Raw genomic sequence first — 25,233 nt, 5'->3', positions numbered from 1 at the left:
CTTCAACATATCTCTTTGGGGGACATAATTCATCCACAAAAATTACTTTAAAAAATAATGTGAGTGAACACCAATAAAAAAAAAAAAAAAAAAAAAGATCTATAAAAAAAAAAAAAAATAATGTGAGTTATTAGTATAGCTGAATACATACATAATCTATGACTAGCAACCAATTTCATTCCTAAATATAGATGCAAAGACATGATCACAATGTGCCCCAGACTAAGAATGTGTTTAGCCATATCATTTGTACAGTACATGAAGGTGATAAGGATAAACAAATTGTGGCATATTTGTGTAGTGGAAAACTATAAGGCAATGAAATGAACCAACCACACATCTATTCACCAACTTGAATGAGTCTTTTTTTTTTTTTTTAATGAGTCTTATACACATGCTATTAGGCAAAAAATATTAGTCACAAAAGAATACATATAGTGTAATCTTACTAAAGTGAGCAATTTGTACTTATATTTCAGGCCATAAGGTTCTACATGTAACTTAAAGAAATTCATGCAAGAATTTTGACAAGAAGTTCTAGGTATAAATTCTCTGTTAATTCAAGATATTATGAGGAGAAAAGAGTTTTTCACTTTCCAAAGAGTCTGACGGGTTGGTTCATCTGAAGTAGAGTAGGGGTCAGCAAACTTCTATAAAAAACTCGACCATAAAAGCAGCCATAGACATTGTATAAGAGTATGAGCATGGCTATATTCTAATATAACTTTATTTATAACAACAGGGAGTGGACTGTATTTGGCCCACAGACCATAATTAGTTGTGTCCTGATCAAAAGCACAAATCAAATTATGTTGCCAACAACCCATGACGCCCTTTGTGCTGCTGCTCAGAAACCTTTATTTATTTATTTATTCTTTTTGCCAAATTAAGTCCAATATCCCTACCTTCCATTTACAGCACTGCAGGATTTGGGGCCTCAGCCTATATCTCCAATCTTATCTTTCTCCTTTACTGCTTAATCACACAAGTTTAATTTGAATCAAGTTGGAGTCCTAGGTATCCCCTCCATGCTCTCCCGTGCTCCTGTTTCACACTGACACTGGTCTCATCGTATGGACTATTCCCACAGAAACAAAACCAGGTCTACATTCTGCTCATCCTTCCAGCGTCAGCTCACATATGCCACTTCCTCAAGAACGACTTTTTCAGTCATCTGAGCCAACTTTCTCCCCTCGATTTCCATAATGCTTATTCCTTTCATACCTACTGTAAGGCTTTTGTGTCTTCCTCCCTTTGTTAAGGTATAATTTACATGTAATAAAAATCCACCCATCTTAAGTGCATAGTTGATGAATTTTATATTTGGATCACCATCAAAATCAAGATATAAAACATTTCTATTATTTATTTCCAAAAGCTTTTTTGTGCCCCTTTGAAGTCGACCCCCTCCTCCAAACTCCGGCCAAAAGCAACCTCTGGTCTTGTTGTTGTTATAGTTGTACCTTTTCTAGAATCTCATATAAGTGGAATCATAGAGTATAATGTCTTTTTATGAGGCTTTTAATTAGGATAAAGTTTCTGAGATTCATCCATGCTGTTTATATCCGTATTTTGATCCTTTTTAAAAAAGATATACCACAAAATGTGCCAGTAGACAGACATTTGAATTGCTTCTATTTTTAATTCCTATGGATAGTGCTGCTATGAATATTTGCATACAGATCATTGTGTGGACATGTATTTTCACTTTTCTTTGGAGTGAAATACAAAATACCTAGGAGCACGATTGTTGGGTGATACGAAAATGCCAAACTGTTTCCCACCGTCAACAAATGAGAGTTCCAGTTGCTTCACATCCTCACTGGCACTTAGTCACCAGTCTTTAATTTTAGCCAGACCAGTGGGTGTGCTGGGATCTCACTACCGTCTCACTTTGCTCTTCCCTCATGACTATTTGTGTTGAGGTTACTTTTCATGGTATTTATTAGCCTCCTGTGTATCTTCCTTGGTGAAATGCCTGCTTTGCCCATTTTTAAAATTGGATTGTTCATCTCATTCAGTTATAAGAGTTCTTTATCAATTCCGGATAAAAGTCCTTTGTCAGATACACTTTGCAGATATTTTCTCCTATTCTGTGGCTTGTCTTTTTAAAACTTTCCTTCACTGTTTTTCTCTATGAAAAAAATTAAATTCAGTGATGCCATGCTCCCTGTTATTTGCAAACTCCAGAAGAGTGGGGATCTTGAGTTACACAAAGCACATCATAGGGACTTGTAAATATATGATAATAAGACTGGAAACTAATTATGGGATGGGAACTATGATTAGTGTTTTATAGGTTTCTTTGCATTTAAGTGTCACACACATTCCTTTCTTCATTTTGATGCCAAGGGAATTAAAGGCACAGAGAGGTTTCATAACTTCATCAGTTAAATGACTAGAAAGTGATGAGGCCAGGATTCAAACCTGGGCCTATTTGACTTGAAAGTCCACGTTCTTAGACATTTTATGATGCCTCCTTTCATTGGATGACTAAGTAAATGAATGGATGAATGCTCCCTAATTTGTTCTTAAAAATTTTGTGTGTAAAAAAAAATAACAATAAATAAAAAATAAAAAAAATAAAAATTTGTGTGTGTGCACAAGTGTATTAGTATTTGCCTTTTTATGCATTAAAAACTCTGCAATGATACAAAGGACTGAAAATGATGGTTAGCCATGATGGTGAAGGAAAGTCAGGGAACCAAAGTAGGAAAGAAGGTTTACATGTTTTACATCTTTTATTCTTGAACCTGGTGAATGTATTATGTACTATATCATAGTATAAAGTAATAAGAAAAATGAAGCCCCATATTTAGTACAATGGTATATATTAGAAATCAATAGAAAGCTAGTATACACATTTTATTAAGGAAATAGTTATTAATGATTCTTTAAGAGAGGGAAAGAAAAAGAAGTCATTGCACTTCTGTGTCTCCAGGGTTGAGAATTCCTCTTACAACATTCTAAAATTCAAAGCCTCCACACGCGACTGTTGACACGCATGTGAATCCAGGCGTGGGGCAAGAGGCCGTGGCTTGAGAATCCCCTCTCCATTCACTGTATTAGTTCTAATGTCCGGTAGCCAAGCCCATCTGCTTGTGTACTCTTGGCCCTAGATGGGGGAAGAGTCGACTACTATTGAAAACTTGGGGTTACTGACATAGAAACTGCACATGGAGTTGATTGCTGCCCAGATTCACAGAAGGACAAATGACAATGAATTTTGAAAGACTCCTCTGCAGTTAATAAAAACACAAGATATAACAGACTTCACTGGCCTCCATGAGAAGGTCTGGGATGGATTTAATTACTGGCCAGACAATGCCTACCCCAGATACTTTGTCAGATTCACAACTTGTAAGTGCCAACATGGATATAATTGAGTGTGGACATGGCATCAGTAAGACGTGTTGAAGCTACTGATCAGCTACTGATTAGAGCTGTGACAGAAACCACACACTCCTGTATGAGTGGCAGGACGTCTCGCGGTGCTCCTAAGGAGGCAGCTTCTGCAGACCTGAAAGAGCAAGGAAAAGAGTGGAGTGTGTCTTTGGTCTTCTCCCTCTAGGCCCCAGGCTGCCTGGATTACAGCGCACATCATCTGTGCCCCGAAGGTAAGACTCTTGTCCAGAAGGTTGGCTGCAAAGGTGGATGATGCCACAGCCAGCACCGGTGACACCTGTGAAATGAGCCAGGTGGAGATGGGCTCAGGAGGAAAGGAAGCTTTAGGAGTAGGCATAGGAGGAGCAGTGGTGGGGGTATTATGTAGAAGAGATGGAGAGTGAAGTCATTATTAATGATTCTGAGAGAGACAGAGAAACGACTGCAAGTTCCCCACCCACGACAACCCAGGCCCTAGGCTGTAGGGAGAGTACACTCTGCATGACAGTACATTTCATCCATAGGAAGCTCTGTGCAAAAGTCCCAAAGCAATTCCTTAAAAGTCCTATCTCATCATGAGTTTAGAAAGATCTAGACATGGAGGGATGCCTGGGTGGTTCAGTGGTGGAGCGTCTGCCTTGGGCTCAGGGCATGACCCCGGGGTCCTGGGATCGAGTCCCACATCGGGCTCCCCGCAGGGAGCCTGCTTCTCCCTCTGCCTGGGTCTCTGCCTCTTTCTCTCTGTGTGTGTGTGTGTCTCTAATGGATAAATAAATAAATAAATAAATAAATAAATAAATAAATAAATAAAATCCCACTGACAGGCCTGGGTTTTAACTCCCTGCAATGGTGGTCCTCTTCAAATAAGAAACCCTGAGCGAACATTTCCCTCCGTAAGTGTTCATAGAATTATCTTATTAGAAAGTAATAAGAGGTTGGGCAGTGCAGAAAGGAACAGTGTAAGATAAATGCCCGGAAGTAGTGTGGTGCAGTAACTAATAACCCAGGATCTGGTAAAAAAAAAATCTCAGCTCTGTCACTTTCTACCCTTTAAGTGATGGAAGCCAATTAATCCCGTTGCACCCCAATATTCTCATCTCAAAAAATAGAATAATAATGGTAATAATAGTATTTGCCTCAGTAGATTGTTGGGGAGGAGAAGCAAAGTAAGTATATAATGTGGTTAGCATGACCTGGGAAATAGGAAGCTTCCAGTAAACTCTGGCTGTCTGTCACCACTACCATTGTCGTTGCCTGTTATTATTAGTATTTTTATGATTTTATCCTCCACTTCCCGTAGTTAGTCTGCTAACAAATCATTCAATACAAAACCTGATGTCCACCTTGGCTCAGATTTTTGTCATCTTGGCCAAAAATACATATGCCTCTCGGTCCCCAGCCTCATTCCTCTGCGTCTCAGCCCTGTGACCAGGTGTGCATCTGGAAGCCAGAAGGCTACGGCAAATACACTCGTCTTTTACATCATCTGGCAGTGTGAGTATCTGCTTCCTGGGAGTCTGGCATTGGAAACACACGGCACTGCTAAAAGCATTAAATAAAATAGGGTTGGTAGAGCTACACTAATCTGTGCTTCCTAAATTTACTGACGGAGGTGAAGAAAATAAGCTGGCACGGAGTTTGTACAATTTCTGGATCACACTAACCTAAATGCAAACAGTACATTCAGCTAAAAATATTGTTTCCTCCCGTGAGCTTCCCAATTTTTGCAGAGAAAAATGCCTCTGTGAAGTACATTACTTGAGGCCGGGGGTGGCCTTGCACTCTGGGGGAGAGGTTACACAAGAGCATCACCACCACATTCTCCGGAAGTAAAGACTCTGGACTCGAGTCAAGACCATCGTGGGGTCCCCCGAGGTACAGAACGACCGGCAGCAGCAGTGCAGCCCGCCTCGGGGGAGCCAAGGGGGGTGTCCTTGCCTCAGCGGTGCTGACTTCCGGCTGTGGCCAGGCCGCCTGGGAGAGGGTGACAGAAGGCAGGAAAGAAGCCAGACCCACAAGTGACAGACAGAAGGCAGGCCACAGCTCCGGAGAGAAAGGAACCACCTCAGAAACTTCACCGAAGATCTTTGCCTCGGAGGCTCTTCCTTAGAAAGATGTTGAGGGTTGTTAAACGCATCCTGACCTTAGGAAAATGAGAATTTCACTTTTTTCTTATGCAGAAAGAGAAGCCAGGAAGAAAACTGCTCTTAAGAACAGGTTTTTAATTACAAAAGTAGAAAACCTGATTCTTTCCAACACTTACGTTGAACTTCCTTCATCATCCCATATGCAACCTTGTGGATTTAAGGTTGGCTTGGTGTTTCTGGTCCTTGGGATCCCTGTACACATCCCTGTGCGCCCCCTCCATGTCTGCTTCATTTCTGTAGTGTGTAGGCGAGTGTCACACACTTCGTAGGCAACTCAGGAGGTATCAATTGAATCAATGTTTTAAAATGAAACCATCAGCTCAGCCGTTATCATCATCTTTATCTCCGCTCACTGACCTTTACACTGAGGCCAAATACGTGATCATCTCCACACTTTGTTGGAGCCATCTAGGTAAAGTTGGCCCAAAAAATCTACAGTAAACTAGAGTAAGTAATAATCTCCACATGGAACGCCTGGGTGGCTCAGTGGTTGAGTATCTGTCTTTGGCTCAGGTCATGACCCCAGGGTCCTGGAATTGAGTCCCACATCGGGCTCCCTGCATGGAGCCTGCTTCTCCCTCTGCCTGGGTCTCTGCCTCTCTCTCTCTGTGTGTGTCTCTCATGAATAAGTAAGTAAAATCTTTTTCTGAAGAAAGTAACAATCTCCACATGTATTTTATTTTGTAACCCCAAGTCTCAAAGAAGTTTAGAAAGAAACACTATTGAATGTTTATTTTTAATGGGAAAAAGAAAATAATCACAGGAAATGAGGGCAATCTAAATAATATCCAATAAAAAGTTAGTAGATTATGGTAATTGATAAAATGGTATACTACATAGTCATTAAAATTATATTTCTCTATATTAATAGCACACTATCCTTGAAGAACTTTTTATTTAAAAAAAACAAAAGCAGCTTAAAATATGTAAAATATAGTATCTTTTTGTGAAAATATGTATGGGTATATGTGAAAAAATATGTATGGGTAGGTGTGTGTTTGTAAATAGGAAAGTAATTAAAAGGTATTTAACATTGGTTTTCTACCATGGATGGGGAAACATTACAACTGATTCTTATTTTTACAGTTTATATATCACCACATTTTCTGTTTTTTATAACAATGAAGAAGCATTACTTTACACACAGAAAAAAAATACAGCCAATTTCAATGAATATGCAGCAACAATCTAAAACATTTTTTAATCACCCCAAATCTCATCACTAATAATTGTTTAAAAATTTTTTCATGCTACATGTAATGTTTTGTAGCAAAGCACACCAAAATTCAAAATTCACTGTCTTAAAATTCTGATTTTTATTATTATAGCTGATGAATCTGTTTGCCACTTGAGTTTGGTTGTTGTAATGCATCCCCCTAAAATCCATATGTGTAAGTCCTAACCCCTACTACCTCAGAATGTGACTGTATGTGGAGAGAGGCTCTTCAAGGAAGTAATTAAGTTAAAATTAGGTCATTATGGTAGGTCTAATCCAGGATGACTGGTGTCCTTACAAGAGAAAATTTGGACACAGACACGCTTTGAGAGAGAATATTATGTGAACATGAAGACGGCTAACCTGTAAGCCGAGAAGAGAAGCCTCAGAAGAAACCAAATCTGTCAACCTGCCTTGATCTCAGACTTCCAGCCTCCAGGACTATAAAAAAATAATTTTTTTTTCTGTTGTGTAAGCCCTGTAGTCTGTGGTATTCTGTTGTGACAGGCCTGGCAAACTAATATAGCTGATGGGAGCTGGGCTGCAGCTCTAGGGTGGCTGGGAGCTCTGGTCTCGGCCAAGTCTGGCTAGGTTGCCTTGCAGGGAGGGCAACTCTCCTCCACTTGTCTAAATTCCTTTTTCTGGCAACCGGCTAGCCCCAGCCTTACCTCCTTCATGGATGCTGGAAACATGAGAGACAAAGTGGAATCATGCAAAATCCCTAAGGGCTTAATTCTGGATCTAGCACACCATCCCTTCTGCCCCATTCTGTTGACCAAGGCAACTCACGTGACTAAGCCAATGGTAGAGATCAAACAGCATAAACCATAGGAAGAAGCACTGCAGAGCGGCATGGCATCGAGTGTGGGTATGGCGGAGGGAAGGCGGGTGGGGGGAATTGGGGCAAATAATGTAATCTATCATAGTTTAGGTGTTCACCTAAATGTTTATATGGTCTTAAATTGCATACTATATCTCTATATTTCCAATTTTATTTCAGCTCAATTCCACATTTTTAAGTAGGATTAATAATTTTAAATTGATTGGATGTATAATATACCATATTAAACCCACTCTTTATTAATTGGGACTACACAGATACATACAAGTCCATTGTAGAGTAGGTTAGTGAGGAACTAGGATAAGGGAAAGCAAATTGAAAATTTGCTTCCCAACATCAGTCTAAGAAATTAACATGCAAGTCAACCTCTATCCAAGTTTAATTCAAATGGAAGGTTCATAACAACACAGTATAATGTTTTGTACGTAGTGAGCATTCAATATATATTTGCAGAGTAGAGTCTATGTAAATCTATTTTGAATGTGAGAACTGTTGCTAAAGCAACACATTAAAAAATGTGAGAAATCTCATTTGTTAAACAAAGGAAAACCAAAAAAAAAAAAACATACAAAATACTGATGACAGTAGTAACTGCAAAACATTACAATTTGGGATCCGCCATCAACTTTCTGGGTAGAAATTCGTGGAGGCATTTTATAGGCCTGCTAAAACTTTGTATTCACTTGGACAGAAGATTGACTATATCTTAGCCATCCTGACTGCAATCGTTTTTAACTACAATATTATTTTGCACTCCAGGCACGCTCCTACCTTTATTCAGAAGCAATACAAGAAATTGTCAGGGAATTTTGTTTTCCGAAGACTAATCAAAGCCTCACTTTTCTAAAAGGATCAAAGGACAACAGAACTTTATTGAAGTTTCCCTTCTAAGAGAGAGTAAATCCTGGCTCCAAGTTCATTTTCCAAATCAGGAAGCAGAAATTTTTTTTTTAGGAAAATACTGAACTTGAGAAGTAGGAAAAAATGTTCTTCCCACTGGTTAATTAATTTTATATTTGGTTCTAAAACCGTTACCACCATATGTATTCCTGCCAAAAGAGTTGAGTTATGGGATGAGTCAAGCAGTCACTGACAAAGCTCTGAAACGGCAGAGCCAAAGAGCAGGCATGTATTTGTTACACGTGGTACATGGGCAGGCTCTCGGGGGGCTCACTGGGCATCCATGGTGCTCCCTGGTGCTCCCTGGTCTCCTCTTCCAGAACCCTCCAGAGCCCCGTGATGAATCACATTGTTTCAACGTGTCCACACTCAGTTTCGGGAAGGTTATTCCCAAGTCACTTTCAAACCGAACACATGCTGCATCTGCTTTCTGTTCGTGAACACTGAATGCCTGGCACTTTAATTGGGATATTTTTCTTTGGAATGAAATCATTTCAAATATTCGCTGAATCAAAACCATCGGTTTCCTCTTCCAGTTTCCATCCTGGATTGTTGGGAGGCTTCCCAGACCTGGAGTCCGGTGCAGCGAAGAGGGGGCCACCTCCCCTTGGTGTGGAGGGGGCAACATGGGGAAAGCAGGCCACAGAGCCCCTCTCTGTCCCCGCTCCTGGCCGGGCTCCACCTGCCTCGTACTCGAACACCGTGAAAGTTAGACCCGTCCCCCTTCTTCTGATCATTTATCATCTTTTTCCTCTTTGGAAGTTTTAACGGCAGCAGAAAAATTTTTCGCACAAGTGAAGGTCTGTGAAGTCACTGGAAACTCACAGTTCCTCCCCTGCCGGGTTCAGCCTGAAGCATTGGGGAGCCCCTGATCTTGGGGTGACAGGGAGCAGGGACACGACAGAGCTGGGTGGATGGAAGCAGAAGGCGCCTGGAGGGAAGGAAGACAAACTGTGCCGTTGTCCTTGGGGGGAACGACAAAGGTCACTGAAGTAGGCCTGAAATGCGCTCCCGGAAGAACCACTTCAAGGACTCGAATCAAAGCTCAGTCTCTTAGGAGCCCCTTGACCTAATGTCTCTATGCCTCAGTTTCTCTACTTGGAAGACAGAGGTGAAATTAGCATACACGGTTGTTCTAAAAGCTAAATTATAAAGCTCTTTAAATGCGTTGTGTTTAGTAGACACTCAATGTTAATATATAATTTTAAATGGACACACTTGAAAAATATGGTGAAGGGAGCAACAAATAAATGCTAGTGGACCGAACACAGCAAAGGAAAAAAGATGTACAAAGATGAGATGGTATCTAGACCATCTTTAAAAATAACTTTGATACAGTTATTTGAGAGAGACAGTGAGCGCGAGAGAGCAGGAGCCAGGGGAGGGGCAAGAAGCAGACCCCCCCTCCAGGGAGCCCGATGCGGGACTCGATCCGGGACCCCAGGATCATGACCTGTGCCCGAGGCAGACGCTCGGCCAACTGAGCCACCCAGGAGCCCTGATTTCTCTTTGACCACAGGACACTTTTGGTTTGTTTTCCCCACGAGGACCCTGAGAGGACACCAGTCAGAGAAGCGAGGACCGTGCCTCCCTGGAGCCACTGGCCCAGCCTCCCACTCCAGGTCTGCGCAGGAGCTCCTGAAATAAGGCTGCGGCATTTACTACGTAGGAATGCTCCCCCAACTGAGCGTGGAACCTTCGTCGGGTTTTATCCACTGCTAATACTCCATGGAACTAGGCCCTGGAGGACAGACTACGGGAGACGTGAGGTTAAATGTGGGTCCTGAGCTTTGTTACGGATTTTCAGCTTGTCTTAAAGGAAATTCAGATGGACTCCCGGGGTCCAGGGGGCTCTCGGCCTCTCCAAAGGGCAGGTCAGTGCTCGGCCCGTCCCTTCTTCCGCGGCAAGTCTTCCTCGGGCCCACTCAACGAGAGGTTCTGGATTCTCTGTACACGTTCTTTAGGATTTCTTTAAGATTTTAGTTGAAAATAAAACACAGGGCATCTCAAAGTTTGCTTCTCTGTCAGGAATTTTTTTTTTTTTTTTTAACCTCTAGCTTTTCCTCCATTAACTGAGAGCTAGAGAATGTTAACAATATTTCAGTGATAGAAAGTTAAATTAGTCACATTTTGGAGTCAGTGAGTTCCTGTGAGAAATTATTTTATCAAAGTAACATGTATCTTTGTTGTGGACACGTTCAAAAATAGAACTAAACACGCAGAAGAAATTTAAAAGCACATTAAACGCACTATACAGAGACAGTCACTTAATATTTTCACTTTGGTCCCTCTAAATCCGTACACGTGTATTTATCACTTGAACAAAAAGGTAGTGAGATTATGTGTTTGTTATGTAACTTGTTTTTCTGTCACCAATTAATATCTCTAAATATATGTCCCCGTTAAAATATAGACTTATATAATCATTTTCATGGAATACTTCATATTCCAGGGAATTAATAAACTATAATTCCTTACAGAAACTTACAAGAATGACCACTTAGGTTGTTATTATAAACAACACCAAAATGAACATCTTGGAACTAATTTTCTTATGTTTGCCAATAACTTTTTTTTATAATAAATTTATTTTTTTATTGGTGTTCAATTTGACCAATAACTTTTTTTAAATCAGTCCTAAAACCACTTATAAAAGTGTACGGATTCACACATTCTTCATATTTACCAGCACCACTCTTGGAGAGTGTGACACAAGAAGAGTCTTCACACTTATGATCAAGGAAGGAAAAGGGATGAGCCTTCTCCTTCTCCTGAGCGGCGCTCTCCTTGGATATTTAAGGCTCCCCGGAGCCAGGGTCGTTGGGAAGGATGATGCGGAAGGGCCGAAATGCTGTCATCAAGCTGTCATCAAAACCGTGCAGCTGGCTTCCAAGTACCTTCCCATCTTCATTCGCTAACTCTTGCTTCACTCCCACCTACAGTTTTAGTTGTTTATTTTCATACCTGCAAAATGTTGGGAGACAAGATTATTTTGACCCATGACGAGATGTGCAAATTTCCCAATCACGACGTGTTTCATTTTTAAAAGTATGTTCTAGCAGCCAGGAATGTCTACACTGTTACACGACAGAAAAACTACCCGCACCTGGAAATCACAGATTAACCTCAATCGCCAAATTCTATTCTGATTTACAGACTAGAAAACAAGTATTCATAATAAGAAACAGAACAGCGGGGCGCCTGGGGGGCTCATCCCTTAGCATCTGCCTTCAGCTCGGGCCATGGTCGCAAGGTCCTCGGATCAAGCCCTGTGGGTTCCAGCCGGGAGTCTGCTGCAGCCTCTCCCCACCATGTTCTCCCTCAAATAAACAAATAATAAGTAAGTAAGTAAATAAATAAAATCTTTAAAAAGAAAGTAATGGAAACTATGCACCTCAAACACGCCGGGCACCCGTGGGCACTTTGTATGCATTGTCTTAGGCCTTCTGGCCGTGAACCTGTGGGGTCAGCACCCTTCCCTCCTCATCCCCTCTCCTCCTTCCGCACCCGAGGCAGCCGGAGGCTCAGTGACGCGCCTTGACTCGGCCCGTAGTGGCAGCGATAGGATCTCAGTTTTGGTCTTTCACTCCCTTCTTTTCTTCCTTTACCTTTTTTTTTTTTTTTTTTTTATGAAAAAATGGATGGAGACCCAGATTGGCTGGGGCGGCCGCCGGTGCCCACCGCCCAGGGGCTTCCCCGCAGAAGGCCAGGGGGGCAGAGGGCCGGGGGGAGGGGGCCGCAGGGCTGAGCCGCGACCTTTCTGCCCCTGGAGGTCACCGTGGGGCAGGCGCCCACCGGGCCGCGGGTCCTACAGGCCGCGACCCCTGCCTGGAAGGCCGGGCTGGCAGGTGGCGCGGGGGCCCCGGGAGCCTCTGCGACCGATCCGGGTGCGGGGCCCTCACGTGCGGGCCGGGGCACCAGGAGGAGGGGGAGGGGCCGAGTGGGCCGCGGAGGCCGTGGGGGGGGGGCCGCAGGGGCCGCGGCCAGGGCCAGGGCGGGACGGCAGCCTCGGGGCGTGCGGGACCTGCTGAAGCTCGGCCGCGACCCAGCCACCCGCTCGCTCGGCCGCAGGCGCCCGCAGCCAGTCCGCGGGGGAGAGGAGCCCCCGACCCCTGGGACCCGGCCGCGGCCCTTCCTCACCCCCCGTGCCCAGCCCGTGCAGGGCCCTCCCACCCCACCCCGTGCCCAGCCCGTCCGCGGCCCTCCCGCCCCGCCCCGTGCCCAGCCCGTGCGCGGCCCTCCCGCCCCCACCCCGTGCCCAGCCCCTGCGCGGCCCTCCCGCCCCCCCACCCGTGCCCAGCCCGTCCGCGGCCCTCCCGCCCCCACCCGGTGCCCAGCCCGTCCGCGGCCCTCCCGCCCCCCCGTGCCAGCCCGTCCGCGGCCCTCCCGCCCCCACCCTGAGCCCAGCCCCTCGGCGGCCCTCCCGCACCCCGTGCCCAGCCCGTCCGGGGCCCTCCCACCCCCACCCGGTGCCCAGCCCGTCCGCGGCCCTCCCACCCCGCCCCGTGCCCAGCCCGTCCGCGGCCCTCCCACCCCGCCCCGTGCCCAGCCCGTCCGCGGCCCTCCCGCCCCCCGTGCCAAGCCCGTCTGCGGCCCTCCCGCCCCCACCCCGAGCCCAGCCTGTCCACGGCCCTCCCCACCCCCCGTGCCCAGCCCGTCCGCGGCCCTCCCGCCCCCACCCGGTGCCCAGCCCGTCCGCGGCCCTCCCGCCCCCCCGTGCCAGCCCGTCCGCGGCCCTCCCGCCCCCACCCTGAGCCCAGCCCCTCGGCGGCCCTCCCGCACCCCGTGCCCAGCCCGTCCGGGGCCCTCCCACCCCCACCCGGTGCTCAGCCCGTCCGCGGCCCTCCCACCCCGCCCCGTGCCCAGCCCGTCCGCGGCCCTCCCCACCCCCCGTGCCCAGCCCGTCCACGGCCCTCCCGCCCCCACCCCGAGCCCAGCCCGTCCGCGGCCCTCCCGCCCCCCACCCCGTGCCCGCCCGTCCGCGGCCCTCCCGCCCCCACCCGGTGCCCAGCCCGTCCGCGGCCCTCCCACCCCGCCCCGTGCCCAGCCCGTCCGCGGCCCTCCCGCACCCCCGTGCCCAGCCCGTCCGCGGCCCTCCCGCCCCCACCCCGAGCCCAGCCTGTCCACGGCCCTCCCCACACCCCGTGCCCAGCCCGTCCGCGGCCCTCCCGCCCCCACCCCGAGCCCAGCCTGTCCACGGCCCTCCCCACACCCCGTGCCCAGCCCGTCCGCGGCCCTCCCGCCCCCACCCGGTGCCCAGCCCGTCCGCGGCCCTCCCGCCCCCCCGTGCCAGCCCGTGCAGGGCCCTCCCACCCCGCCCCGTGCCCAGCCCGTCCGCGGCCCTCCCGCACCCCCGTGCCCAGCCCGTCCGCGGCCCTCCCGCCCCCACCCCGAGCCCAGCCTGTCCACGGCCCTCCCCACACCCCGTGCCCAGCCCGTCCGCGGCCCTCCCGCCCCCACCCGGTGCCCAGCCCGTCCGCGGCCCTCCCGCCCCCCCGTGCCAGCCCGTCCGCGGCCCTCCCGCCCCCACCCTGAGCCCAGCCCCTCGGCGGCCCTCTCGCACCCCGTGCCCAGCCCGTCCGGGGCCCTCCCACCCCCACCCGGTGCCCAGCCCGTCCGCAGCCCTCCCACCCCGCCCCGTGCCCAGCCCGTCCGCGGCCCTCCCGCCCCCCGTGCCCAGCCCGTCCACGGCCCTCCCGCCCCCACCCCGAGCCCAGCCCGTCCGCGGCCCTCCCGCCCCCCCGTGCCAGCCCGTCCGCGGCCCTCCCGCCCCCACCCTGAGCCCAGCCCCTCGGCGGCCCTCCCGCACCCCGTGCCCAGCCCGTCCGGGGCCCTCCCACCCCCACCCGGTGCCCAGCCCGTCCGCAGCCCTCCCACCCCGCCCCGTGCCCAGCCCGTCCGCGGCCCTCCCGCCCCCACCCCGAGCCCAGCCCGTCCGCGGCCCTCCCGCCCCCCAACCCGTGCCCCGGCCGTGCCCCCCCAGGCCCCCAGCCCTCGGAGCTCCGCGGCTGCTCCCCGTGCCCCCAGCGTGTGGCCGCAGCTCCTCACCGGGCAGATCACCGCGGAGACCACACTGGCTCAGCTACAGGCCCACACCACCTGCTCTCCTATGTGCTCCTCCCCCGCCTTCTTTTCCTGAGTGGAGCCGCCGGCCCTTGGCACTCTGCGGGTGTGGGCAAGGTTGCTGCGTGATGCCCATCTCCTTCCTTATGTTGGAATAGCTTCGGCCCTGCTCCAACAGCGCGGTAAAGGCCGTACCCAGGAGGGGGCCTAACACAAGCAATTTTTTAGAGGCGATATTGACATAAAATGGACCGCTGAGAAGGGGGCAGCTGGGGGGGGGGCACCCACAGTATTGTGCAAACCCCCCCTCCATCTACTTTCAGAACACTTTCACCATCCCAGGAGGAAACTTTGTACCCATTAACCAATACCTACTATTTGACCTTTGCACCAGGCCCTGGCAACTGCCAATCTAAATTCCTGGTTAAGAACTTACCTATTCTGGGGTCCCTGGGGGGCTCAGCAGTTAAGCATCTGCTTTGGGCTCAGGATGTAACCCCGGGGTCCCAGGATCGGGTCCCACATCGGGATCCCTGCATGGAGCCTGCTTCTCCCTCTGCCTGTGTCTCTGCCTCTCTCTCTGGGTCTCTCATGAATAAATAAATAAAATTAAAAAAAAAAAAGAATTTACCCCATTCTGGGGGCATGTGGGTGGTTCAGTCAGTTATACACCTGCCTGTGGCTTAGGTCAGGATCCCAGGGTCCTGGGGTTGGGCCTCCCTGCTCAGAGGGTAGTCTGCTTCTCCCTCTCTCTCTGCTCCAATCCCTACTCCTGAGCTCTCACTTCCTCTTTCAACTAAATACATAGTATCTTTAAAAAACAAACAAACAAAAACCCAAAGAATTTACCTCTGGCTTCTTTAACTTAGTGCAATGTTTCCATTACGTAAATAAAACCAGCAGTGGTAGTGGAGACGTTACTACCAATCCTACAGAAATAGAGGAAAATAAGAGAATAAGAATAATAATCCTATGACGGATTGTGTGCCAGCAACTTGATAACCTGGATGAAATGGAGAAACTCTTAGGAATACACAAATGACCAAAGCTGACTCAAAAAGAAATAGGAAAATCTCCATATACCTATAACAAGAAAAGACACTGAATCTTTAATAAAAAACCTCCCAACAAAGAAAAGCCCAGGACGAGATGGCTTCACTAATGAATTCTATCCGTCATTTAAAGGACTAACACCAATCCTCAAGCTCTTCCAAAAAAGTAGATGAGGAAGGAACACTCTTACCTTGTCTTGCACAGCCAGTCTTTCCTGTCGCCAAAGCCAGAGGAAGGTGCTACAGGAAAAAACCATGGACCCCAAGTAGTGTGTATATACACGCATTACTCAGCCACAAAGAGGAATGAAATGCTGATACCCGCTCCAGCGCAGATTCTAAAAATGAACCTCTATGGTAAGTGGTCACATGTGAGGACAATAGTGACTTAAAGATAATTCCTACCGTGGTCCAGCAGCAGGAAATGCACTGCGCGTTGGTGCACAGCGGTGCGAGCTCCCCGCTGACCCAGACGTGTCCTGTGTCACAGCGCGACCCTAATGCCAGCTCTGAGTCACTGCTGCGGCTCTCCGCCCTGAGCATGTTAAGGCCCGCGAGCACCGATCGGTTTGTGGCAGAGGAAGGGTGGAGAAGCGTGGTTATTTGCCAGCTGTTAGCTGACCCGCTTTACAGATTGGTAAACTGAGGCACGGCGCTCAAAGCAAAACGTGACCAAAAGCAAAACGATAGGATGTCAAGGCCGCGGCTAACTTCCTGTTTATGATTTTTAGCTGTGCCCCAGCCTGTTCAGTGTAGGGCCACACGGCTGGAGGTCACCCCGGAAATGTTGATTTCTGGAAAGACAAAGGTAACGAGTTGAATGATCCATGACACAAGCCAGAAGCTTCTGCTTTATCCAGAGAACCCAAAGTTTCCAGCCCAGAGGGATCAGAGTTTGGATCACAGCTGTCGGACTCACCCCTAAACACACACCAGTTGTCGCCGGGTGAGCTTCCCCCAAAACCTCCCCGGTCCCGCCGTCTGGTAGTAACAGAATGTAAGCGAGGAAGCGGCTCTCCCTGGTAATCTGTCCCACCAGGATCCCCCCATAATCCTGATCCCAGCCCTGGGAAGTACCGGGGGGCAGGGTTGCGGGCCTGGTTTGGTGACCGAGGCCGAGGGCAGGAAGCCACTGCCCCTGCACTTCACCCTCATCGTGCTGGGCTGCAACCCCGAGGACGAGATCTCAATTCTCCTTTTCCATGGTGGATAGTAAATGATCAAAGCCCCAGGAAAAGGGGGACGCTCTTCTTCTTCTCATATTCATTTCTCTTCTGCCTTTCATGAGAAAGCTCACAGTTCACCACCCGGTCCGCGCTCTCGTGTGGATAGAAAGCTCAGGCCCGCGGGAGTGCGGCCCCCTGAAGCGTGGTTCCCAGAGGCCTGGATCCAGTGCTGCGCCCCCAAAGCCTGTTCGCGTTGCTCTACTGCTTCAACAGGTCAAGCGTCTACAGGAAAAAATTAAAAAGCAGAAAAGGAAAACCGTGCAGGCAATGGAACACATGCCATCTGGTGGCGAGCTGGGGCAGCGCGGCAGCTCCTCCAGGACAGTGCTCCCTGGGAGGGGGGGAGCCACAGCAGGGGGAGCCCCGTTTCCCAGGGCCCCCTCGCCACTGTGCTTGGCAGGTCATCCTCAAGCAAACTGCGGGGCATCACGGTCCTGCTGCAGCTGCCGTCACCAGCCTCGTGGCTCAGACCCGCTCCCCGATTGCTCCCGGGCCCCGCAGAGCTGGCTCTGCCCCCCAATCACCCGAGCGCCGTCTGCGCCCCTTGGCCCACGCGGAGGGTGCATTTCTCTTCTCTCTCTGAGAAGCCATCTGACCCGACACGGGCCGCGGGCTCCAGGACCCCCGGACCCAGCAAGTCGTGTGCTCCCCGGCCGGAGCCCACCGGGCTCCCTGGGCAGTGGGTCCCTGTGGGTCGGGCCTCGCAGTGTGGCCCGACCGGAGAGCCAGCATCACCTTCCTGTTAAGTCCGAGAGGAAGGGAGGCACGGGGGTAGGTGCTCACGCGGGATCGGGGCGAGAGAAAGGGTCTCAGGCCGTGCAGGTGTCCTACCTGTGGTGCTACACGCGCCCGGGTTTTTGTTTAGACCTTGCCGACGCATGTCGTCTGTGTCACCGTGGAGGGTGGGGACCGCAGAGAACCGAGAGGCTTCAGCGAGACTCCGCTGCACGCGCTGGAGCCAGAAGGTGCGGGGAAGGGCCTTCGGCAGAAGAGCTTCCAGAACTCCCAGTGGCAGGACGCCGGGCCTTGGCGGCAGGACCAAGACTAGTCCTCTGCACGGCCGCCTGATGACACTGGGGCTTAGGTCCACACGCTCGCCTCTCGGGCCACCGTGGGCCTGGCACCCGTGGCCCGAGGGATGCGAAGAAAGGACAGGGCACACCGTCATTCCAGGCCCACTCTTCTGTTTTCCCCGAGGTGAGGCCTCAGTTTCAAAGTGCATTTTTTAAAAAACGAAATGCTGGGCAGCCCGGGTGGCCTAGGGGTTGAGGGCCACCTTCGGCCCAGGACGTGATCCCGGGGTCCCGGGATCGTGTCCCACGTTGGGCTCCCTGCATGGAGCCTGCTCCTCCCTCTGCTGTGTCCCTGCCTCTGTGTCTCTGTGTCTCATGAATAAATGCTAGTGACCGTTGAGTCTGGCGGGCGCCGCACACCTTCGTCCCCGGGAAGAAGCGAGGCTGAGACCGTCCCTGTGGCCCGGCCACCAGCTGTGTGGACCCGCCAGTCATTCCAGAAGCTAAGTTGAGACCTGGAAAGGGAGGCCATAGGGTCGTGTAAAGTGTCTACCCCTTGGACGACAAACCATCCGCTGGTTTTTTAATGGACTTTTTGCACGACGTTCACCGGCCGGACGCTGGAAGCCCGTGAAAGCAGCCAGGGCGGCACCTCCTATAGTTCTGGGCATTGTTTGTAGGATCAGTTTGGTCGGCCCTGCTCTCTGCACACGAGGAAAGGTCGCCCCTTAGAGGTGCTCCCGGGAACCGACTCCACTTGCCCGCTGGCGCGCCCCGCGGCTCCTCCTCCGCAGGACATGCCCTTCTGACCTCTCCCAACCGTGCTGCACAGGGATTCCTGAAAGTCGTTTGCACAAGGCTGTGGAGCTTCTCAAAATGGAATTTTGGATCAGATTTTTATCTGTAATTTTAAGAAAAAAGATGTGAAAGTGCACGCGAGCAGGGTAGGAAGAGGCGGGGGAGAATCGTAAGCGGCCTCCCCGCAGAGCCCGGACCTCATCTCCTCCCGACACCAGGACCATGACCGGAGCCCAAACCCAGTCGGTCGCTTAAGCAACTGTGCCACCCAGGCCCCCAGATTCTTACTGGTCATTTTGACGGACGCTGTTACATTAAGTCACCATACGTTAGCGACTCACGCTCTACTACGGTATGAACCAACTTCTTCATCCTCTTGCCAACACTTGTTTTTCAAATTTAGGATAGGTGTAAAAAAATCAGGTCAAAAAGTTAAATCTTCAGGTTTTTTTTTTTTTTCAAGATTTTATTTATTCACGAGAGACACAGAGAGGCAGAGACACGGGCAGAGAGAGAAGCAGGCTCCCTGCGAGAAGCCCGATGCGGGACTCGATCCCGGGACTCCAGGGTCACAGCCTGGGCTGAGGCCCCAGGGATCCCAAATCTTCATAGTTTTTATTTTGTATTTCCTAATTAGTTCAAGATGTTTGGATTTATAACCGTTTGTATTTTTCCCACTGTTCGTATCCTCCCTGCGCCTCTTCGGTCTTTCTCTACTAGCTTTCGGTGCCACCTTCTGAACCGTGACCAAGTCCTAATTCTTTCTGCACGCGGCTGCCTCCTGCCGGTTGTCATTTCCCTCAACTTAGTCCTGTTGGCCTACCTTTTTTTAAATCAAAATACACCAATTGTTTCTTCTATAGTTGGGAGTCAGACCTTCTCCAATTACTTTTTTTAAGTCTCTTGGATGGTTTCTAGTACGTATGGTCTCATTTTCCCTAATTTGAACTTGAATCTTCTGGTGGGAGGTGTAAACCTTTCCCCATTTGATTATCCACTATCCCAACAGTCCTTAGGGAATAAGCCTTCTCCCCTCCCCAGCCTATTTATCCATGATTAATTTCTAAATACATTGATCTTGACATCCTGTTACACTGCTCTTGTTACACACCAGACCTGTGCCTTCTCTGTGCTTTTATTTCCAGAAAATGTTGTCATTGCTATTGTAAATGAGGCCTTTTTCTTCCAGCAGTTGTTTGTAGGTTGTACCAAGTCACAATTGGTTGTAACCAAGTCACAATTGGTTGTACCAATTCACAGGGTGAACTTGCTTGGTTTCCTAATTCTCTTGAAGCTTCAGTTTTACGTAACGCTTAAACTTGGATAGGAAAACGAGGTAAATACACCAAGGAGGTTCACTACAGTATTGAAACGCACGTTTGGTACGTCCTCACAATAGAGCAGTAATCCACAGCCGTTACAATGGACACTCGCTCAACAGGGTAAACCAAGTCACAGAAGCGAATGTATGGGATACTTTGTGCTTCACGAACTAAATGAAGAAATGAGTTAATACTTAGCGTCATAAAGTCTTGGATGTTGACAGATTTGCAGCAGTGGGTGAAATATCCACAAACTTCAGAGTAATGGTTACTTCCGTAAAGCGGGAAAGGGGAGTTAAATTAAATGGCCAAGCGTATAAACTCTTCAAACTGGTGTAATATATTTAAAGTAAAAAAAAAAAAAAAAAAACTTAGTAAATATGGCAAAAGCGAAGTCTGTTGAATCAGAGCAAGTACGTGGCTGCTCATTACCTACATCCAGGTGTTTCTGTGAACGTCTCAAGTACTTCTCAACATAGGGGCTTACAGAGAAATAGTTTTCACTTATCTTCCAGAATTTTATGATTTTTGTCTCAAAACAATTACTTCAGGATAGGCAAAAAAGTTTGACAAGTTAAAATGTTTTATTTTTTTCTATTGCACACCCTGGAATAAGTATAAATTACCCATTTGTCTGCTTTTTACCACTAGAATGTAAGCTCTGGGTGCATTTTCTCATTATCTTCAGTTGCATACCCAGGACATGAAAGTGAACAGATAAACAAATTAAGTGTTTCTTTCTTTGGTTTGGAGACTTGTGTGCAATAGTGGAACCTGGATGCTCTACAAAATGCAGTAAAAGGACCAGGTTTTGTCTAAATAGGTTTTATTTTAGACTTAGTATGAATACAGGAAAATTCTGGTCAAGCACAGCCATACAATCCTTGTCTACTTGGTACACAGTGGGGGTGGGCAACAAAGTCACATATTGCTCAGTATGGAAGACAAGTTTCCTTCCCTTCTCTGATTATGGTTTTAATTCAGAAATTTTCATTTCCAATTTTTGGGAATCTTTGGTTCAGCTCAAATATAATTCCTGTATTTCAATCACATAGCTTATATTGTTAATTTAGAGATAAACTATTAAAATAAGATGCCAATCTTCACTGGTAGTAACTAGCCAAACTATAAAAAGAAGATGCTAGAAGAGGAACTGCTATCACATTAAGAAAGAAGTACCGTAAAACAGCCTTTCCTGAACAGTTAAACGGATGTCCTTAAAGTCATGATCAGTTATCTTTCACTCCTCGTGTATTCTAATTGTACAAAGTCCTGTTATTAGCCCCCGAAAAAAGATTTGTTGTAATAAACAGACAAAGACAATCCAAGTACAATTTTTTAATAAAGATAATTACAAAAGATGGAAAAATCAGCTCAGAAAGGCCAATTACTTCTTTAATAGATCAGTTTTTGACATAATAACTCACATCAATTTTAAATACTATCACATAAAGCATGGTGGAGAAAAGAAATTTTGCTTCATAATTAGAAAACTCACAATAAAACTTGCCAAGAAAAACAAAAACAAAGCCATTTTGAAAATAAATACAGTCCATGCCAAAGTAGTATAAAATGAAGCCGGAAGTCTTCAAAAAGAAAAAATTTTTCTTCCCAATATTTTCTCACTCGTTTATGGTTTCTGAACTTGGTGAGACATTCAAATTCAAGGGTTGCTGAGCTGTTCTGATTTGGCTCTGTTAAGAGACAACATAAAACATTAAGGCCCCGTAGGGTCACGGCCCAAACACACAGTGTCCTGACTGTTCCCGGAGTACTGACTACCTTACATCTTCCCAGTGATTTTACAATCTAGTCCACGTTATCCTATAAAGGCTAACACAAAATCAGACGAGGTCAGGGATTTATATGCTTTCTGACGATAAAAACCTCAATTATGATTCTGCTAAATGTAACTGCATCAACTGTTTTATGCTAGCCCCGTGTTTCAATTTATCCACTACCCAAAACTAACAAAATTCGTATACACAAAGAAATAAGAGCACCATGAAAAGATCACATAAAGTTAATAGCAAAAGGTCCGAGATACATTACATACGAGAGTACAATCCGATTTATGTTCAGTTATACAGTATTAGGACTACCCTTTACCATCTTCTAAGGCAAGCTACGTGAGTAACAGACGAACAGACAACACAAACGGACGGTTAAGACGGCATATGTTACAGATTACCTTAGGTACCAATACGGACTAAAATTTAGAGCACTTCATACAACTGATGCTCTCAGTCAAGTTCAGTCCAGCACTTCTCAAAAGAATACGATACATCCACACCCAAAGTCAATGTATTTATTTTTACAGCACAGAAAAGTTACTCGATACGGAACATAATTTACCCTTTGGTATCTGTTTTTTCACCACTACTGTCCTTGGATTTATCTTCTTCCTTAACATCTAAAAACATAAATTGGGAAGAGAAATTGGGGAGAGATTGAAGCCTATTTTTAAATATAAGATATGTAACTTTAAAATAAAATATAAAAAGCTGCCATATACAATCTTACTATTCATGAACTCAGTAACCATCTATTTACACTTTGCTGAAAGACAGAGGTTCAAGGGGCCGATGTAACACAGGCCCTGCCCCCGTCAAGGTGCTTCCCCTCGACACCATCTCAGCGGGTACGGGTACGCTGTGGACAGGTCGGCCTACAGACCCGAGCGCAGCACCGAGCGACGGTGCTGGGAGAGGCTACCACAGAAAAGTGACATTTGGGAGGTGTCCTAAGAATGAAGAGCTTTTGGGTGGTAAAAGGGATGAAGTATCCAGAACAGAGAAAAACTTAAGAAGACTTTGAGGCAAGGCAGACTGAATAGGTTAGGTTAGGAGGGAGAACTGAAAGACCACCGGGACTGAAGTATGTGAGAAGAGGGGAGAATCAGGTAAGATAAGCAGGCCAAGTCCCGAGAAACTCGACCATTGTCATAAAGAGCAGTGAGACAGCAACAGGAACACTGCGAACGCAGGTGTGTTAAGTGTTCGGAATACAGGTATTTAGGATACCGCGGCGTTCCCTAGCCAGGAGCGGCTCAATCTAGCGTGCAGGCACGTAAAAACCCTGTAATGAGGCATTATAATGTATGTTAAATAAAATGACCAAAGTGTGTTTAAGTGCTCTGCGAACTCAGATAAAAGATAATATATTCTGGTAGTAAATTTACTGCCTAAACCATCGTTTTGTCAAAAGACAAGCTAACAGCATTTTTAAGTTAAGGTATCAAAGTATTATACCTCGCCTCCAACCTAGCTTCCAAATCCCTTCCGATTTTCCCTCAGTTTTTATATTCTCATCAAATAATTTGTTTTTTTTGTTTTGTTTTGTTTTGTTCTCATCAAATAATTTCTGAGCAAAGTCCACTCTCTCAGCTTTTTCACAATGGTGAAATTGGTCTAAGGATGTTTTATTCCCATCAAATAAACTTTTAGATAGTTAAAGACTATCATAGAATTTCAGCTCTGCTCAGAATACAAATGGATCTATAGAACCCCTCTGTCTTCTTACCGGATCTCTATCATAGTGTGATGTTCATCATTTTGTGCCTCTGTCAGCAAGAGACGGTAAGAAGGTTTTCTATATTATAAAAGCAAACGTAACTAGTAACACGGACAGAGCTCTAAATAAAAGATTTAAAAGGTAAGCACCATTTACCTGTGACACAGGGGACAGAGGTCATCTACCCAGCAAAACCACCCCCTTTAATACTTGTGTAACTGGCTTCAGATTTCATAAAAAGTTGAAGTGAAGCTCATTTTTAAAACTTATATTTAACAAGAAATAAATCTGACCTGCTTTTTTGTCCTCTGTTTCCTTCTTGTCTTCTTCAATTCTAGCTTTCTTTGCTCCTTTCTTATGATCGGCCACATTTCTACGTCCTCCTTCACCTTCATCCTCAGAATCTGAGAATTCTTCATCACAAGCTATCCGTTTGTCTGATGCTCGAACTGATTATATAAGGATTTTAAGAAAAGTTGACAAAGACGGTCAGAGGTTTAATTGTTGTTAGCACACTCAGGTACAAATGCACCAACCAATTTCTACATCTAAAAGTACAGGGTAACAGATACTTAATATTTTTAAGATTAGAACTGAATGCATGGTTTGTTCAATACTGAAAATTTAGATCGGAGGCTAGGAAGAAATAATTCAAAGCAACATGAAAAACATTTGGGGATCTCACCAAGAAAAATTTGGAGGGGAAAACTATGTTTTACTACTAGGAGGTGGGGATAACGTCTTTTTCAAAGGACTAACCGTTCATTTTATTTATTTTTAAATATTTATTATTTATTTATTTATTTATTAATTATAGACATAGAGAGAGAGAGAGAGAGGCAGAGACACAGGAGGAGGGAGAAGCAGGCTCCATGCCGGGAGCCCGATGCGGGACTCGATCCCAGGACTCCAGGATCGCGCCCTGGAACAAAGGCGGGCGCTAAACCGCTGAGCCACCCAGGGATCCCTAACCATTCGTTTTAGAGCTAAAATGAGACATAGACAATATTAAAAATATCATTACTACCAAGTATGTTAGAAGGCCTACACCACAATAGCATACCATTATGCTAGAACTCTAGCAGGCAATATTAAGTGGAATGGGAGGCTAGAGACTCAAACGGAAGGTGCTTGATGTTAGTCAACTCATCCTACTTTGGATAAATGGTATTACTTTTCATTTCATTCCCAAATATACAGGATTTTTTTTTTTTTTTTTTTTTGAGAAAGCATGTTTACATGTATGCACATGGATGGGGAGTGGGGGCCGGGGGGGTGGTGGTGGGAGGGAGAGAGGATCCCAAGCAGACTCCACAGCCAGTGTGGGGCTTGGTCTCACAACCCTGAGATCATGACCTGGGCCAAAATCAAGAGGTCAGATACTCAACCGATTGAGCCACCCAGGCACCCCCTTGATCACACAGAGTCACATGAACTAAAAACACTGACATTCAAATCAGGTTTTAAGACATAAGAAAGTTGAATGTAACAATACACATCAAGGCATTATCTTACTAGAAATTCTCTTGTCTGGATCTTCTCCATCTTCATCTCCACTGTCTTCATGAACAGCGTCTTCTGGGATTGCTTGCATCTGGACGCCAGGTGCATGAGGTAACATGCGTAAATTTTCAAATAAACGCTGTCTAAATTACACATGCAAATTTATTAGATAAAATTCATTTCTTTTCATGTTCCTCTTAAATGTAAGAGGAAATATTAAGCAAACATTTCATCTTTTACCTGACTTAAAACCTA

The 25,233-nt window shown here is 47.2% G+C and overlaps 1 protein-coding gene and 1 long non-coding RNA gene across 7 annotated transcripts in view; both read right to left on the bottom strand.

Moving 5' to 3' along the window:
- Positions 1 to 8,689: 8,689 nt before the first annotated feature.
- LOC140636475 (uncharacterized) lies at positions 8,690 to 20,278 on the bottom strand. Of its 4 annotated transcripts, none has more exons than XR_012033658.1 (6): positions 17,661 to 20,278; positions 16,681 to 17,051; positions 15,795 to 16,397; positions 15,401 to 15,480; positions 14,537 to 14,758; positions 8,690 to 11,808 (listed from the first exon to the last, which is right to left on the bottom strand). It is a non-coding gene; the product is annotated as an uncharacterized lncRNA (long non-coding RNA). The 4 variants fall into 4 exon arrangements; XR_012033661.1 differs by having other exon boundaries at positions 16,009 to 16,397; XR_012033660.1 differs by lacking the exon at positions 14,537 to 14,758.
- A 1,007-nt stretch (positions 20,279 to 21,285) lies between these two features.
- Positions 21,286 to 25,233, bottom strand: part of HDAC2 (histone deacetylase 2) — a 28,472-nt gene continuing 24,524 nt past the window's right edge. For all 3 annotated transcript variants that reach the window (XM_072831692.1, XM_072831694.1, XM_072831693.1), the window contains exons 11-14: positions 24,991 to 25,121; positions 23,769 to 23,924; positions 22,318 to 22,375; positions 21,286 to 21,656 (exon numbers count right to left, since the gene is read on the bottom strand). In XM_072831692.1, the coding sequence (XP_072687793.1) occupies positions 21,626 to 21,656; positions 22,318 to 22,375; positions 23,769 to 23,924; positions 24,991 to 25,121 (376 nt within the window). In that variant the 3' untranslated portion in view covers positions 21,286 to 21,625. The remainder of the gene's footprint in view (positions 21,657 to 22,317; positions 22,376 to 23,768; positions 23,925 to 24,990; positions 25,122 to 25,233) is intronic.

This window comes from Canis lupus, chromosome 7 (genome assembly GCF_048164855.1).
Source record: "Canis lupus baileyi chromosome 7, mCanLup2.hap1, whole genome shotgun sequence".
In the NCBI taxonomy this organism is placed as follows: domain Eukaryota; kingdom Metazoa; phylum Chordata; class Mammalia; order Carnivora; family Canidae; genus Canis; species Canis lupus.
The sequence above is the reverse complement of the archived record's forward strand: the minus strand, read 5'-3'. Positions and strand labels throughout refer to the sequence as shown.